General features: G+C 33.5%; 3 protein-coding genes across 3 annotated transcripts in view; 1 reads left to right on the top strand and 2 right to left on the bottom strand.

The window, feature by feature from the left end:
* LOC108747258 overlaps positions 1–2,296 on the bottom strand; it is a 4,063-nt gene extending 1,767 nt beyond the window's left edge. Inside the window, exons 1-2 of the mRNA XM_018484638.1 lie at positions 2,169–2,296; positions 1,875–2,072 (exon numbers count right to left, since the gene is read on the bottom strand). Coding sequence (XP_018340140.1) covers positions 1,875–2,043 — 169 coding nt within the window. The 5' untranslated portion in view covers positions 2,044–2,072; positions 2,169–2,296. The remainder of the gene's footprint in view (positions 1–1,874; positions 2,073–2,168) is intronic.
* A 111-nt stretch (positions 2,297–2,407) lies between these two features.
* LOC108747257 (tRNA-dihydrouridine(20) synthase [NAD(P)+]-like) lies at positions 2,408–5,579 on the top strand. Its single transcript, XM_018484637.1, has 5 exons — positions 2,408–2,787; positions 4,166–4,679; positions 4,743–4,988; positions 5,057–5,395; positions 5,467–5,579. Exons 1-5 carry the CDS (start codon positions 2,607–2,609, stop codon positions 5,570–5,572), a joined length of 1,386 nt encoding a protein of 461 aa, XP_018340139.1. The 5' UTR covers positions 2,408–2,606; the 3' UTR covers positions 5,573–5,579.
* Positions 5,580–9,972: 4,393 nt separating this feature from the next.
* LOC108747236 (cytochrome P450 6B1-like) overlaps positions 9,973–17,915 on the bottom strand; it is a 16,937-nt gene continuing 8,994 nt past the window's right edge. The window contains exons 4-6 of the mRNA XM_018484600.1: positions 15,067–15,288; positions 11,814–12,065; positions 9,973–10,148 (exon numbers count right to left, since the gene is read on the bottom strand). Coding sequence (XP_018340102.1) covers positions 9,985–10,148; positions 11,814–12,065; positions 15,067–15,288 — 638 coding nt within the window. The 3' untranslated portion in view covers positions 9,973–9,984. The remainder of the gene's footprint in view (positions 10,149–11,813; positions 12,066–15,066; positions 15,289–17,915) is intronic.

Here is a 17,915-nt window from a genome sequence, read left to right as displayed (position 1 = left end):
GGAGGGAGGGAGGGAGGGGAGGGTGAGAGAATTAAAAATGATATAATAAGATTCAATGTTATAATTGTGTAAAGATACTGTATATAAATATAATTTAATTTCACATGAGCATATTATAAATTGTATTAGTTGTTGGAACATGTAAGAAATAATATTACATATGCAATTACAAGTAGACAATGCTTATCAAAACTCACATTAAGTAGACAAAAATCATTGTGGCTGTATTATGTGCTAAAACATTCTTTTAAAGGTACAGAAGGATATAAACTTTCAAGTTACTGATGTGTATAAAATCTTGTAATTATAATACATATAAAGACTAATATCCAACCTGAAGTTACTTATCTCGAAAAAAATAAAAATAACATGATATTATATAAAAATAATTATAAAAATTCAACTATTTTTTATTGGGATATCTAAGTAAAATGTAAAAATCTTTAAGATGAATTTAAGACAAACCTAGAACTTTAGAATCAAATATGTTTTTATGATAGTTCCTCACGTGTTCCAATGATAGCAAATAATTTGCATGAATTACCATGAATCCTTAACGTTGATAAATGCAGCAAATATCTTCCTCTCCTATTCCTGATTCAGACGCAAAAATTAAATATTGTATGCGACTACGTGTCATTTTGTATCAATCACTCTTCATTGTGACCCCTCCCCCCCCTTCAAGTTATGACATGGAATCTTAGATGGCCCATACCTATAAGTGATTGTATCTTAAAGAGGATAGCGATTAAAAAAAAAGGCAAATTGTCGAGAAAAAGCATAGATATGTTAAAAAAAAAGATACTTTGAAAATTTAGGACCGAAAAAATAGCAACGCAACAATATTATTTGATGAGTTACGGTCAGGGTTGGGCAATTTAAACTACTGCTAGTAGTTTCTTACATATAATATATATATATGTATAATATGTATGTATAATATGAACAAATATATAAAAAATGAGGCTTGAAAGATCAGTGAAGAATATAAAAAAGCCTATATCAGAGCCTACATCGGCTGTTCGAATGTACAGAAAACTCTTTATTTGTGAATGTAACAAAACGAATAAAATAAACGTTTCAACCTTTTAACTCGGATCCTTATTAATATAAAATAAAAATCAAAACTACATAAGTAACGTCAATTCCAAGATGTTGATTCCTGATAATTTAGCTCATTCTTCTTTATCCAAATTAGTTATGTAATAAATAACCAAATGATTGTCAAAAATATTAACTTATACAATAATAATATAAAAACTTACATAAAGTAAAATCGAAGTCATATATATTGCGTCAATAAGTAGAATCACATCGTTCATCAGATTGTCAGATTTACTATGTATAATATGTATAATATAAACATATAAAACATATGTACAGGATTTTTATCTCTTGCAATTTTTCTGTAAAGTTGATAGTATTTGAGTAAGAAATTATTCAAGATCAATATTTGGCAGTTTTTAGTAATTAATACCTTATTAACTATTGCAAAAATTGCAAAATGATAGAGGACTTGTCAACTCAGTTTAGTTCCCTCTATCAACATACAAAAACGATTGGCCAAAACTTACGGGACACCCTATATAATTACATATTTTAACATATGATATTATACATATAAAAATCATGTATAGTACGCTATATTTAATACATGCTCAACCCTGGTTACGATAACATTCCAGGTTCATTTGAAAGAGAATCAGGATAATCATAATAAATAAAATCAGAACAAAGTAGAATTAAAGGAAAGATTTTTAATTAAATTTTAATTGGTTTCATGTTGACTGATTGTAATATATAATAGAAAAGAGATATCTTTGGAAGAGGAGCAAACGTAACAAGATTTGAGGGCATAAAGGCATTCATCTTACCAAATCTGAAGATTCCCAATATCGAGTGCATGAAGAGGATTCGAAAGGCACGCAAGGACCACGTGATCGGCAAGGCTTTTACCCGGTAGGGCTCAGCGAGATGTCCCATACACATTGCAGTCACCAGCAATTTCACGAGATGCGCCACGACACTGCTCGCGCTCACCATGATCACCGTTGTCTCGTCGCGAACGTTGCCTTTCCAAATAATTTATGATCGTCCAATCGAGAATAGTCGGTCGAATTTTCCATCCAAATTGCCAGTGTCAATCTCACTTACGATTTACTACTTACGAAATACGATCAGTGATGTATGGAGCAGTGATCAGCGCAGCGATACCATTTCCAGATTTCCAGTTTCTAGCCGTTTACGGTATTTTGTGGCAAGTGGAGGGGATACGGCGACAAGCGTAAATAAATATTTATATCATGAGCGGCACTTCGGCGATCGGCCAGCTTCGCACAGCTTCGCACAGCTTCGGGCGGTACTGACGGTAGAAATGGTAGAATTGGTAAAAGAGAGTTTAGAGGTTAGAGGCTTACAGAGCGGTAGCTCCAAGGTGGAATTAATGGAAATGGTAGAATCCACCATGGTATTAGTGAGGGGTATGATGAGTGTTGTAAATGATCAAGTACGCGAGTGATTCGATTCAGTGCCACTCTTAAAAGTAAAAGAAGAAGTACTTAAACGTTTATATTCTCGAATGAATCATTACTAATCCATATGCCAACATGGAAGAGAAATCGATTACGAGAAAGAGACTCGATTACAACAATAAGCTCATCCTGGCGCCTATGGTGCGCATCGGAACTCTTCCCATGCGTTTGCTCGCCTTAGACTATGGCGCGGATATAGTGTACACCGAGGAATTAATTGACAGGAAACTACTTCGTTCGATTCGCCGAGAGAATGGTAAAATAAACAGTTCTTTTGTTTAACTGGACTGAGACGAATTGCATAAGATTTATATACATTATTACAGCTACGTTCCATTTGACGCTCACAGCATTCTTCGAATTGTTTCATTCCTTATATTTATCAAATTTAATATTAAACAGCAACAAATGATGTCGAGGAATTATACAGTTTACCATTGAGCACCTACAAAATCATTAAAATTAGGCTTATTCGACGTTATTCGTGTTTTTATATGAAACGAAAGAATCTGGCAAAAAAAACCGTCACTCTGCCCTGTGAATCTAGATATTAAACGTTAAACGTTGACGACTATTGAGGTTAGGAAATCTGTCCCGCGAAATACTGTGATGCAAGCATGCATTGTACATGGGTTTCGATTTTTTTCAGTTTCCGTACTTTCCACAGAGAATCCTGTCTCTGGTTTCCGTGCGAAGCAACTTCCACCTCACCCCCCTTGCTTAAGGGGTACACGACTTCTATAATTGTACTGTTGCACATGGGTGTACTACATCACTACAATTATAAAAATCGTGCGCTTCTTAAGCGGGAGGAAGGGTGGGGGGAGGGGGGGGGAGTGGTGAAACTGATGAAAGTCGCTTCACGTTGCAACTTGGAATTCTTGGAAAATCGAAACTCGAAACCCATGTTGTATGTATATACACATGGGGATAGGAATGCCTATCTTTTGATGCCTTTTCATGCTTTCTCATGTCTTTTTCTCATTTCTTCTTATCTCTTCTACGCGTACAACTTCAGTTGGATAGGCATTCCTGTCCCCGTGTGTATACACATATAGGTAGATCGCGTTGCGCCTCTGTGACAGATTTCTTAACCTCAATAGTGTCAACTTTAACGCTTATTCTACAATGTCTTTTTTTATTTTCTGTTTCTTGCTTTTTGCTATTTTATATATCTTGTCTTTTTGTTTCTTATCCGGTTTTTTGTTTTATGTCGTCTGACATAAAAGTTAGTGAACTTTGGAAGAAATAGGAACATGTAGTAAGAAATACAATTGTCGATAAAATGGTTGCAAAGAGGGAAAAAGCAAGAAACAGGAAACAAAGAGCATATTGTAGGATAAGCTTTAATATCTCGGTTCGCGGGACGGAGCGATGCTTATTTCTGCCAGATTCTTTCATTTTACACATCAAATAAGTTTTATTGATTTTTGAGATGCTCAGTGATAAACTGTATAATTATCCTAAAATTAAGTGATCTTGTTTATCTAAAAATGAAATTGTTTTTTTTTTTAAATCTAACTTATAATACGTTTGTCTTCTTGCTAAAATTATGATCGTGATCTAATTAGCGACACAATTAAATGTAATCTTATTGATTGTCTTATTGTTAGATTTACTTTCATTATTTGCAGATGTCTTAGGCACTGTTGATTATATCGATAAGACAGATGGTACTGTAGTATTTCGTACTTGTTCTCGGGAACGAGAACATGTTGTTCTTCAAATTGGTACATCTGATCCAACAAGAGCGGCTCAAGTCGCTCGTATGGTAGAAAATGACGTTGCAGGCATAGACGTTAATATGGGTTGTCCAAAGAAATTTTCAATACTTGGAGGAATGGGTGCATCTCTTCTTCGCGAACCACAGAAAGCGACCGATATTTTACGGAAACTGATCGAGACAGTAACTATACCAATTACTTGCAAAATACGCATTTTGCCTGATCTCGAGGAAACTCTTCTACTTTGCGATACCCTTGCCTCTACTGGTATCGCAGCTATTGCTGTCCATGGTCGTACTATTGAGGAAAGACCACAACATCCTAATCGCAACCATGTTCTCAAACAAATCTCTGCTCGACTTTCGATACCAGTTATTGCCAATGGTGGATCTAAAGATATTCAAAAACATTCCGATATATTTAGGTAACGTTTTGGCGCATGTCTATCAGAAGATTTCGTTTAATTTGTTAAAACATATTTCCACAGATTTAAAAAAGAAACAGGTTGTAGTAGCGTAATGCTTGCTCGCGCCGCTGAGTGGAATTGCTCAATATTTCGTAAAGAAGGTTCTCTTCCGATGGAAAATGTTATAAAGTCGTATTTAAAGCATGCAATTAATTGCGACAATTCACCTTCTAATACAAAATATTGCATACAGAATATTCTACGGGAACTTCAGGAATCTCCTCTAGGCAGAAGATTTCTCAATGCACAAACACTGGAACAAATATGGTGAATGTTTTATCTTGTTTATTTCTTATTTGCTATTTTTTTTATTTTTATTCAATGAACTTTTTCAGTCAAGTGTGGAGATTAGATGATGATTGTCGATCCAAAAGTGAAGAGTTTCAGGCTAAAGGTTTATTAGGTCGTTTTCAAGTAATGCCGGAAATTCTCGATAAAGATAACAATAGTATTTCTCATAAAAGAAAAATTCATGAAGAAGAAGATGTTTCCCTAATGCGCTGTGCTTTTTTGAGAAACAGTTATATAACAGACTCAGAACTGCCAAAGACTAGATTACTTAAGTGGACTAAGGAAAATCGTAAGAAAATGCCAGTATATAATACTCGGCAGGAGAGTAAACTCTTTTGTTCTGTTGTTACTGTTGATGGCAGAAAATATGGTTCCTCTTTCTGGTAAATTATAATAAACGAAAAATAATTTTTCTCTGTTTTTTTTATTACATTGTATTCTTTTTTTTTTTTAGGGAAAAAAACAAAAAATGGGCCGAGCAAGGTGCTGCTCTGGTATGTCTCTATTTTTTAGGAATTATCGATGAGAAAAGTCTTACCACTTGTAATATTCTTTTATAATAATATTTGCTTTATTTTATTTATTGTACAATAAAATTTCTATATAGTAAAATCTTGCTTCGTGATATTGACTGTAGGGATGCAATAGATAATGATTGATAGATGAGAATGATTTGTCGGATACTCTCTCTCTCTGAATATGCAGTGGATAATCAACTTGAAAAATTTTGAGAAAAATCAGTATCTGATATTTCGAACAGTTTACGTGATAGAACAAGCTCGATTTACAATTGAGTAAACGTAGACGTTAGCGATTATAAAACGTTGTAAAGCGCAGTTTTAACCTGCTACTATACTAGTTAAAAAATGGGTTATGAAAAATAGCTCAACTTTATCTTTCACGGCTACGACTGTGTAAAACATAAGAGTGAACCAATCAGAGAACTGTCATGTGTTCGCGCCATTGGCTGCGTTCAGCGGATTCAACAATTGAGTGAGCGCTTACTGCTATTGATGTATTCTTTCAGATCTAAAGTGCTGATTGGATGATCTACAAGAATACACCAATAACAACTCACCCAACTATTGAGTCCGCTGAACGCAACCATTATATGTCGTTAATTTTAAGTTAAGGCATGTAATAAATTTATAAATTTAATTTTATAACATGTATAATAGCAAAAGATAAAGATAGAATGACAGAAATAGCGCTAATAGCGTTATTTCTTATTCTATCCGAACGCAATCTCTGTCTTATCCATCATGGTAAAGCCCATGGCACATACAAAAACGTAAGGCCGTAAGACAATCAGTAAGCGAATTGCCCAATCACGATAGAGACCGTAAGGCCAGGAGCGAATCGAATATTACGATTTCCTTACTGCTTACGTGTTACGGCTTTACGTTTTTGTATGTGCCATGAGTTTAAACAATCAATACTACTGTTATCGAAATTATATTCTGATTGGTTGTCGTAATCTTACTAGGGCTGCGTTCGGAAATATCATCCGAGTGCCCCCATCTATCGTTTTATCCTTATTACTTAATGTTAAACAAGAATAAAGCCTGCGGTACACAATGCTTGTTTTCTTGCTGGATTGCTAGCTGGATGATAGCTGTCAATGCCAGCATCATAATCAATACGGCAAGATTTTAATCCGCTGCAAGCTTAACATGATACACGGGGTCACTCGAATAATGCTTCCGAACGCAGCCTAGTTACGACATATCTTTAGGCCAATATAAGGCCATTCTACATTGAAGACGTCGCAAGTCGCAAGTTTGTTGCTTCAGCCAATCCAATGCTTTAATTTTAAAGTCGCATGATGATGTTTACGACGCTTTCGATGCTACGATACGACCAATGTAGAATGGTCTTTATATGCATCCGTTTTTTGTCATACGACGAATTTTTTAAGTGTTTGGCTGCAGGACAGAGAGAATCTCGGACCTTTTTGTCCTATAGCCAATCGGCAGACTTGAAAAATTGTACGATAAAAAACGAACACATGTAATATTAGCCTTACTCGATTGTAAATTAATATGTTGTATTATACATGTATGTATAACATTTACTGCTACTACTCCCACAACTACTCACGTTTACGTTTATTCAATTGTATTATAGATTGAGTCTAATATATGAATGAAAGGAGAATACGGACATGCTACGGTTTATTTATTTGCTTACGGTTTATATGCTACAAATACTTCGAAGCATTTTTTGATTGGTCAATTAAGAGCTTCAAAACATTTGTAGCACTAAGATCGCACTCTATAAGACCGGGTTCATACCTTGACGAAAAAGCGGAAAGCGGAAAGCGGAAAAGCGGAAGCCAATCGGGACTTGCAGTAGTAGTACATTTTGCTTGCTACTTCTGTCTTTCCGCGAGTTCTGATTAGCTTCCGCTTTTCCGCTTTCCATTTTTCCGTCGAGATGTGAACCCAGCTTAAAACAAGACCGCATTAATATTTTCAAAGTGCATGCGCGTCTTGAAATAACATTCCTAGGTCGAAATCTATAGTCCGTTCTTAGGCCATTACATGAAATGCAGAAATGCGAAAACATGCGCGCGCGCGCGAAAGACAAAATTAACTAAACTTTACTAAATTTCCGCGTTTGCACGCGTTCTGTTCTGCCTGTTTTGATCTCTTAATATTACATGGAGCTAATTTGAACGGAACGGGGAATTACAAATTATTAATTTTTAACGGTATTTATTGATTGAAATGCTTGTATTCAATACATAAGGTGAAAAGATAAGCATATTAATAAAAATTGCAACGAATTAAGTAGATACAATTTTGTTAAATAAATACACAAAGTATATTTGTCACTGTACCGTTCCGCTTTTCCGTGGAAATTGTGCTTTATGTATTAATATTAGGAGATCAAAATAGGCGGAACAGAACTCACGGAAACGCGGAAATCTAGTAAAGTTTAATTAATTTTGTTTTCCACACGTTTTCGCGTTTCCACATTTCCGCGCTTTATGTAATGGCATCCTCAATCTCAAGCAATGTCTTAAGATGCTAATATTTCCGGCTTTCCGATTGGTTCATGCACTAGCTTAAGACCATCTCGAATCTTGAGCAATAGATTCCGCTCCTAGTATTTTAGAATGTAATATATTTGTGCATATAATTAATTGCGTCCGATGAGATGTTAGCCCCATCAGAAAGTCGTCCATTTTTTTTTCGTACATTAAATAATTTAATGCTCTACTAAATTTCAGATTTTATAAAATAATTATTAGTTGTATTTTTTTTACATCTTTAAGGGGTTAGTCCACCCTGGAGGCCTCGAAATCATACCTTACTTTGAGAGGTGATTTTTAAAAAATTGTACATGATACAAAAAATTTTTTCATATCTATTTGTTATTTGTATTTTGATGTACAAAAATTATAATTCTAAAAAACAAAATGGCACGTTTTTTGGAGGCATGTGATGAAGACATCCGCAGTGGACAGCAGAATTCCTTCGGGATTTCAGTTCGTCAGTATCGAGATAGGTATCCGGATAGACAATATCATAAAGCAATTTTGCGTTTAACAACTAGAGCGCATACAGGATTGATGAAACGTTCTAAAAAACCATTAAATAACGACGATGCTGTTATCGTAACTATACTAGGAATGGTAATAATGAATCCGCACATTAGTCAACGACAAATTAGTCGTAAATTAAATGTGTTTCCTGCAACTATATAGAATTGTACATGCCAATCACATTCATCCTTATCACATTACACTTAATCAGGAATTTTCTGATAACGACAAAATTCTTCGTGTCACATTCTGCAGATGGGCTGTAGAGAAAATTTAATTCAATCCCACATTTTTTTCTCACCTCATATTTAGTGATGAGTTTGCATTTGAGAGCAATGGCATGCTGAATCGGCATAATAACCATTATTATTCCGATACCGCACTGGGTTTGTCATGTAGACAATTAGCAACGATGGAAGATGATAGTTTGGTGTGATACTTTAGATGGTCATATTGGATTCCACTTTTTTTATGGTAATGTTATAGGAGAATCATACTTACGTATGTTACGAGAAGTATTGCCAAGGATGTTAGAGTTTGTCGATGAAAATACAGTTCAACGTATGTGGTTGCAACAGGATGGTGGTACCACATTACGCACGCCCTGTAAGGGATTTTTTAAATTTAACTTATCAGCGTCATTAGATTAGAAGAGGTAGTCATATAGCATGACCTCCCAGATCACCAGATCTAACATCATCAGATTTTTTCTTATGGGGCTATTTAAAAAACATTGTTTGTCAGATCGCATCTACCACAGCTGAAGACCTAAAGTACCACATCAGACGGGCATGTAGTAGAAATATGCCAATGTTTTCAAAAACAGTCGATGCATTCGAAAAATGGTTGCAACTATGTATCCAACAGAATGTTGGTGATGCATTTGAGCATTTGATGTAGACCAAATATAAACACTCTATCACTGACTTCGATGTGACTTTATGAAGTTAATTGGTCTTGCCTTCACCGGCCGGATCCACCTTGGATCTTGCCTTTATTGACCGGATCCATCTCGGGTCTTGCCTCCTTCCTGTGTCCCCTGCCATTCGGACATTTTACAGGGGAAGGCAGTACCATGTTGTGCTCTCATCAGCCTAATTTTTTATTAATCTTTTATTTTTAGATTTTTGCTAAAAAAAAAGTTACAGGTTTTTTAAGTGCAGTATATTGGTATTTTATCGTATTTCGAAATTATTCAGTTTTAATCAAACAAAGTTATGCTTCAAAAGTTTTTGAAAAATTGTAGGAAAACGGTGTGTTTTATATAAAGCCGAAAATAATAACAATTTTTAATAGTTCAACATGTAATTACAATTTTATTTCAACTTTTTATTATATTATTTTATCTACAGAATAGGATTATTTCTTAGAAATAATTAATGCTATTACAAGATATAAAGGTTATTATGTATGTATTAGGTATTATTCAATTTTTGTTATTTTAAGATATATGTCTTTAGGTTGTTGAACAAGTACTGCGGAAATATATTTTAAATTTCTTGGGGTTTTTTCACAAACATCCAATTTATAATTTCGTAAAAAAGTAATGAGTCCCATTTTGAATTGTAATAGGCCAAATCGTTCACCTAAAGTAAAATGTTATTATTAATAATGACAAAGTGATAATAATAATAAAATCTTGATGGTAATAATAATAAAACTGTTACTAATGTAACAAAAATAAAATTATTATCACTGTAACAAATAAAAAAAAAAAAAAAAAAATATTCTGGAAAAAGATCTCACTCCAATCACCTTGATCTTGACATACATATATTATCAAGATCATGACCTGACCCTCAACATTCAAAAGGTTTTCATCAAAGCTGTTTTCATCAAAAAAGTTCTTAACAATTGTTTTGCCACTGGCATTCGCTAGGAATTTCTTACCTACCCAAGATGCACAACGTGAAGATCGATTTTGCTTATCGCGCGCGTGCGTGCGCGCGTGCGTGCATACACGCGTGTGCAAGTATGTGTTTGTGTTTGTGGGTGTGTATGTTGTACATATATGTGTAAACAATTATATCAAAAGTTGTAATGTCTCAGGCAATTTATGTTTTTTTCTTTGCACTTAACTTTGGTACCAAATACCAATGTCAGGATCAATATCCATTTACATAGGTGTAAATTAAATATAATTCGGTGAAGGTAAGTTCCGACGGTTTCCTTGTAAGTAAAGTCGAAACGTTCCACTATTGTATAGTTGGGAACACTAATTTTTAATTTATTCATTTTATCGTCTTAATAAACTAGTTCTATATGATCTTGATCTAGTATTTGTTATCTTATCTGTCTATCTAGTATTTGTTATTTAATGTCATATCTTTCATGATCTTTTTACCTTTTTGTCGTCTTGAAATATACTTTTTTTGTGAAAATGGATTGTCAAGCATGTAAGAGCAAATTATTGTGTATAATATGTTCTTTTGATACACATAATTGTAATATGCATGAATAATAAACATGATTAAATATGGTACATAATTTTAAATGAAAAAAATTATATCTTTCTTGTAAAGAAAATATACTATTTTTAAACAAATAGAAAAACATTTATTTTAGCAAAGAATATTGTTTTTATATGCATTTATTAAATTAAAATGATGTTTTCTTTAAGAAAAGTGGTTTAATTTTACTGTATCAAATTAATTTAAAAGAAACGATAGCTAAAGGATTAGAGAAACGTACAAATGTAACTATTACAATCAATAATAATTAGAAACTCAGAAATTACCGGTAATAGATAAAACTTTTATGAAAATATTAGTTGCTTTCCATTTACATCAATTCTTAAATAATTCTCACTTGCGACGTCATAATTCAATTGAATGCACGTTTCTTTTACCTTTTGACAAGATTCAATTGAGTTTTTACCTATAATCTGCAATATTTTTACTTACAATCGAGACCGTATGCTTTAGTGAGTCTCGTAAACTCTCTTTAAAAGTAAGTTATGAACCTGTACTGCCATGTGATAATTTTTTACCAAAATAAGCAAATAGTGACGTCATTAATCTGAGTGTGAAAGACTCAGTCTCAGACTCAATTTCTCTTGTATCTAAATGGAAAGCAACTATTGAAATTGCGCTATGTATGTTTCAAGGTCAAGGTAATATATTCGCTGATTGGAGTTTTAGTATATTTATCTAACAATAATAACATCTTCAATTCCATCATATAATCGTTATGTTATTAACTTACAATGTATTGTTAAACTGAAATATATATTATTGCTTTTTATTACGTACCAAGACAATTTCTTGGGCCATATCCGAAAGGTATGTAATGCATTGATTGTCTAGATCGAGTTGCTTCACCAATGAATCTCTCAGGATCAAAAATTTCAGGTTTGGGATATATATCTGGATCGAGATGAATAGCATGGACAGGTATATTGACTACTTGACCTTTTGGGATAGTTAGTTGAGAATTTCTAAAAGTGTAAGCTGATGAGGCTTGTCTCATGATTACGTCAGCTATTGAATATTTTCGTAGCGTTTCTGTAAATAATCATTTCAATAATCATAATGACAATTAAATGTATCTTAAAGCGAATTCGATTTATAATAACAAGATTGACTTTAAAATGCGGTAGTTTACAAGATATTAATTGTTTACGATTTTCCGTGTACTTTATATATCGCGTTCATAAACGTGATCTACAAGAACTCTGCGTGGTCTCACGCGTAAGATGCGAGATCAGAATGTTGGAAATCGTATGAACGATATATATATTGTGTATATATATATATATATATATATATATTGTATTATATCGTATGAACGATATAATATATATATATTGAAATTATACTCGTATATACGTTTATTTTCATTGGAACAATTCACCTATTAATCAATTTTTTTTCATTTCTCTTAATCCCATTTTCGGGCATTGCTTTTAGTTTTTCTATCTCTCATAAAGACGTGATCTGGCCGTATCTCCATTCATATATGGGAGGCAGGAGCCAATAATCAATAAGAAGAAGAAGTTTGCAGTACAGCGCGCTGACGATCATCGATTGAGAAAGCTCAGCGGAGGCCGAGAATACTCGACTCCCTGACTACTGTCAGTCGCTTGAACAGAAATGCGGATGACGGGGTTTCCCTTTTCGGCTTACTGGAAACGCCCAGTGGAGGCAGACCGCGCTCTATTCGCTTGTTCTCGCCTACTTAGTAGAAAACGATCGAAGCCGAACGGAAAGCGTATCGAGAGCACTCGATAGAGGCAAGACGCCTTACCCCCCACGCTCAGGACTGACACTAGGATCGGAATCGATAATAGCGTAGCAGATCGGAATACTGGCTACAATAGGATCTGGTTGGTACGAGGATTATCAGGAAAAAGAGAGCTCCGACGACGAATACAATATCTTTTATAGTCGTAAAATAATGTTTTCTCGTCGGAGCTTGGCGGCGCTGGGCTTCCTTCACCCGGGCTCCCCCACGAGTATGCCTTTCGGCGATATCTCATAGAGATCGGGGGCTCGGCGATACTCGGTCGTGTTTGAGTTTCGCGGCCCAAACGTGAGTCTCTGTTGCGAACTGTCGTTACCTGTGAATTTTGTTTAATATAATATCGGTCGCACCGCGGCATCTGGCTTGGTGGAAGACCGGGCATGCACCACGATGCATTGTCTAGGGGTGCATCGTTACAATTTTCTACAAATTAAAAAACTTTTATATGTTGTGCAATTTTAAAATAATTTTTTATTTGTTTATTGAATAAAGTGATTCGGTATTCTTCCTACAGTTGTTGGTTTAATGTAAAACTTTTATAAATACATGTATAATTTCAACAATTATATAAAAATGCATTTGTCCTAATATGTTTATTTATAAACTTTATTTATTTCCAAAAAAATTGTGAAAAAAAGAGAAAAACATAATTCGATTGTACAATCTCCAACATTATAATCTTGCACCTTATGCGCGAAACCACGCCGAGTTCTTGTAAATAATGTTTATAAACGCAGTATACAGGAAGATTCAGAACAATCCAGGTATAAAGAGACATATTCCTGACCGAATTCTAAGACGATTTTTTCTTTACGAAAATTTTGTCCGAAGTTTAATTTTCAAATTATAAGAAGAAATAGTTAGCGTATCACAGGTCGCGTACAGAAGATGGGCAGGAGTGGCGCTCACGGTTAGACGCGAGCGCTTTACTCATGGGGCACACACTGATCGGATGCATTCGCACGTTTATAAAAATATTTGTTTCCTGTTATCTTCTCCCCCTATTACACTATCTTTTTATTTTTCACATACTTTAAATAATTTCGTTAAATTATAAATTAGAATGATGAAATTAAAATGAATATTGGACCCCATTTGTATTGGATCCGTATTAGATTGCTTTTTAATTACACTGATAAAATTGTTATAGAAATGTCGAAAGAGTGAAATTAGACAATAATTACGATAAGCATTACAAAATAATTATTGACATACAAATTATACAATTATTTCAGTACGTCAAATTCTAAGAGCATTTCTTACAATTCGACATACTGAAATACTTATTAGACTTAAGTGTAATAAGCGTTATATAATATTCGTGGCACGCAATTAGTATTTTATTTCTCACTTTTACAAAAATTTCTCTATCAATTTTATCTGCGCTATCGCGCTCGTAGCATTTATTATATACTTATCAGAAGTTTTGTGAGAAATGCGATCGCACTTCTTAGCATTCAAAGAGTTATTATTATTCTACAATGTGCTTTTTGTTTTCTCTTTCTTGTTTTTTGTTATTTTTACATCTTGTCTTTCTGCTTTTTATATGATTTTTTGTTTTAGATCAAACAACAGTTAACGAACTTTGGAAGATACAGGAAATACGTAACAAAAAATTCATTTGTCGATAAAACGGTTGCAAAGAGGAAAAAAGCAAGAGATAAAAAGCAAGAAACAGGAAACAGAGCACATTGTATGTGCTGTTTTGAATAGGTTTTGTAAAAACCTTTTGTTTTGTTTAAAATAAAAACGTAAGCGAAATACACTTTAAGAGCTTATTAATTTGCGAAAACGTGTTTACAAAAAGTTTTACAACCGATTAGTTTATGCATCTGACCACGTGCTACTCCATCACATATTTATTACAGTTTCGTTATAAATTTCAACATAATATTTTAAGGACATATTTTTAAGACTCCAAGCATTACAAAAATGCAAAAACAAATCGATTTTTTGAACCCGTCACAATGTCATTAGAATTAAAAATAATAAGGATAGTACCATTCTTATGTTTTACTTTTTAAAAGTTACTATTATTTTTTTAGGAGAAGAAGTTGAAATAAAAACTTTTAATGAAAATACAAAAAGGTATATCGCGTATTATCACTTACTTAGTAAAGATAGATACAACCACTTAGGTTGTACTTTTTAATTTTTACACTAGTTTTTTTTCAATATGTATCATCTAGATTTTATCATATTTAAGTTTTACCGTTTATTTTACATCAATTATTTTAAAATTAATTATAATGAATGACTTACCTTTACAGACTGCATCCAGATAGAACATCGTATTCATATCGTCAAATGTTATTTCTCCAGTAATTTTTATATATATATTTCTTATTTCTTCGCGAAGTCTGTTTTGAATAGTATGATTTAAAGCTAATTCGTACAATGCGTTAGATATTGTTTTAGCAGACGTGTCATATGCAGCCAAGAAGAGCACAAATAATTGCGTAACAAAATATTGGTCCAACATTTCTGCAAAGAAAAAATACGAAAGTTTTATATTAATTGTTTACTGAAATCGTGTTAGATAATATTCTGCATATGCATATTTTAAAATAGTGCAAAAAGTTTATGATAACCTTCTAAGATAATTGCATTTATTTCAAATATGCTTTAAAAATAAAATTTCTATAATATCTCAAAAGTCTAGTTTTATTTTAAATATACAGGATGTTATATTTCATCGTAATGACTCTTCTTATTCATACATATTTGTATCTGACGTCAATTTAACTTATTATGTGTTTATGAAAATTATATAACAGATTTTTTATGAGTTGTGTGTGTGTGTGTGTGTGTGTGTGTGTGTGTGTGTGTGCGTGCGCGCGCGCGCGCGCGTCTGTGTATGTGATAACTATGATTCAAATATACATAATATAATATGGCTGAAGTAATGAAATTAAATAAGATTATGTTAAGAAGAGCTACGAGCCAAAATAACAAAGTTAATGTACGTACTGATGCAAAGATACAAATAAATAGATTACATTAAAATAACAAACGTTTCGACTCCGATCGAGTCATTATTAATGTTAAACATATCTAGTATATAAAACGATTGAAGTACAAAGGCAAAATAACAAAGATTATTTATTTAAAAATTTGCAAGAATAGATGATCAAAAAATAGATATTGGATATTTAGGTCATAAATTTATTCCCAAAAAAAAACGGTGGGTACAAGTATGTAAATGTTGTTTATAACGTTATTTATTTATTGGTTTAATTCCTTCCAATATAAATAGTAAAAAGAAAGATTGAATTCTATAAATATATAAAGATGGTATAAAATTTGAAATGTATAAAAAGTCAAATCATGTAAAATTCGGTAATATAGTAAAAAAAGTGAATATGAATTTTATAAATATATAAAATATATGGAAGTGGATTATAAAAAAATTTTTGGAAAGTATAAATAAAAACGTTAATAGTGATTCTTATAAATAAAAGTAAAACTCGATATCTTAATAATCGCAATATGTATAAGTACAATCCGCTAATGTAGTGTCAGATAGTAAAATTTAGTCCGAAGTGTAAGATTATAGTATGTGATATGATATAAAGTACAATGGTTGAAGCAAAATTGCAATGGAGACCACTCGTTTTTGTCAACCCGTGTGTAAATGATAAGTAAAAATTAAGTAAAAATAGGAAACGAACTAAGAAAATGGTATGGAGAGGATAGATTAAGAGGAGGGGGGGAGGGAGGGAAGAGGGAAGTTAAAAGGGAGAAAGAGATTGTATTATAATGGGAAGATAGGAATCAGGCAATGCTTCTGTATAATTCTGCCTGTTTAAACCTTGTTTTTGTCTCTGATGTGAATCATTTCAGAAATTAAATATTTAATGTAAGATTTACTATCTAAAATTCATACGTTATTCCAATCAAAATTGTGGTTGCATCTAATTCTGTGGCCCGTAATGACCAAAGGGGGTCCCGTTTTTTTCCTTATGTCTGACATATGCTCTTGCAGTCTAGTTCTTAGTCTCCTCTTAGTCTGGCCGACATAACCAGCATCGCAATCATCACAAAATATTTTATAAACCACGTCCTAATGGGAAAGTGGTCTTTGCCTCTCTTTATGTAAACTTTTAGAGTGTTTGGAATAGAACAAGAGACTTAATTAGGATGGGTGATAGTCGGAGAGTTGATCAATATGAAGTTCTCAAATAGTAAACGAATATGCCATATCACTACTATTGATTTAAATCAGCAGCTTAAGAGGTTTTGGAGCATAGAGGAAATATTGCCACGTAATCAAAAGCGTCTGTTTACATCGCAAGAGAAGCAAGCAGAAGATTTCTTTTTACGTATGATAAAAAGGAATTCGGATGGAAGATACATCGTACGTCTGCCAACAGATAAGTCAGAGGCGACTCAGAAGGCGTAGCAATCAAGAGATTTTTGACAATCGAGAGAAAACTCAATCAGCAACCGCGATTGCGAGAAGATTATCACAAATTTCTAAAGGAGTTCGAAAATTTAGGGCACATGTTCTTGAAAGCAATACCAGATTCCGCAATAGGAAGAGAGCTTTTCTATTTACCGCATCAGCCAGTAGTAAAGTCAACTAGCATAACGACAAAATTAAGAGTCGTTTTCGATGACTCGTCAAAATCAACCACAGAAACATCCTTGAATCAAGAATTGCTAAGTGGGCCGAATCTGCAGCATAACTTGTGGAGTATTATCATCCGTGTCAAAGCACATCGATATGTAATGACGGCAGACATCAAAATGATGTCCCAGCAAATCTGGATGTCAGCAGAGGATCGAGATCTTCAATGGATCATTTGAAGGGAATGACTACAGAGGCACTACGAATATAGACTTTAAACACAGTGACATACGGTATCACTTGTGCACCCTATTTAGCGATGCGTTGTCTACATCTAACTATGCAACCAGAAACAGTTACTCGACAAGCAACAGTAGAAGCACTGCTTCATGACTTTTATATGAATAACGTGCTGACAGATAGTCACACCGTGGAACAAGTAATTAAATTAAGAAGAGAATTGTCAGAGTTACTACAAGCAGCAGGATTTCTACTCAGAAAATGGAGAGCAAATGATACGAAAATCTTAGAGGGCGGACGC

The sequence above is a fragment of the Trachymyrmex septentrionalis genome, unplaced genomic scaffold (assembly GCF_001594115.1).
Source record: "Trachymyrmex septentrionalis isolate Tsep2-gDNA-1 unplaced genomic scaffold, Tsep1.0 scaffold196, whole genome shotgun sequence".
NCBI lineage: Eukaryota > Metazoa > Arthropoda > Insecta > Hymenoptera > Formicidae > Trachymyrmex > Trachymyrmex septentrionalis.
The sequence above is the reverse complement of the archived record's forward strand: the minus strand, read 5'-3'. Positions and strand labels throughout refer to the sequence as shown.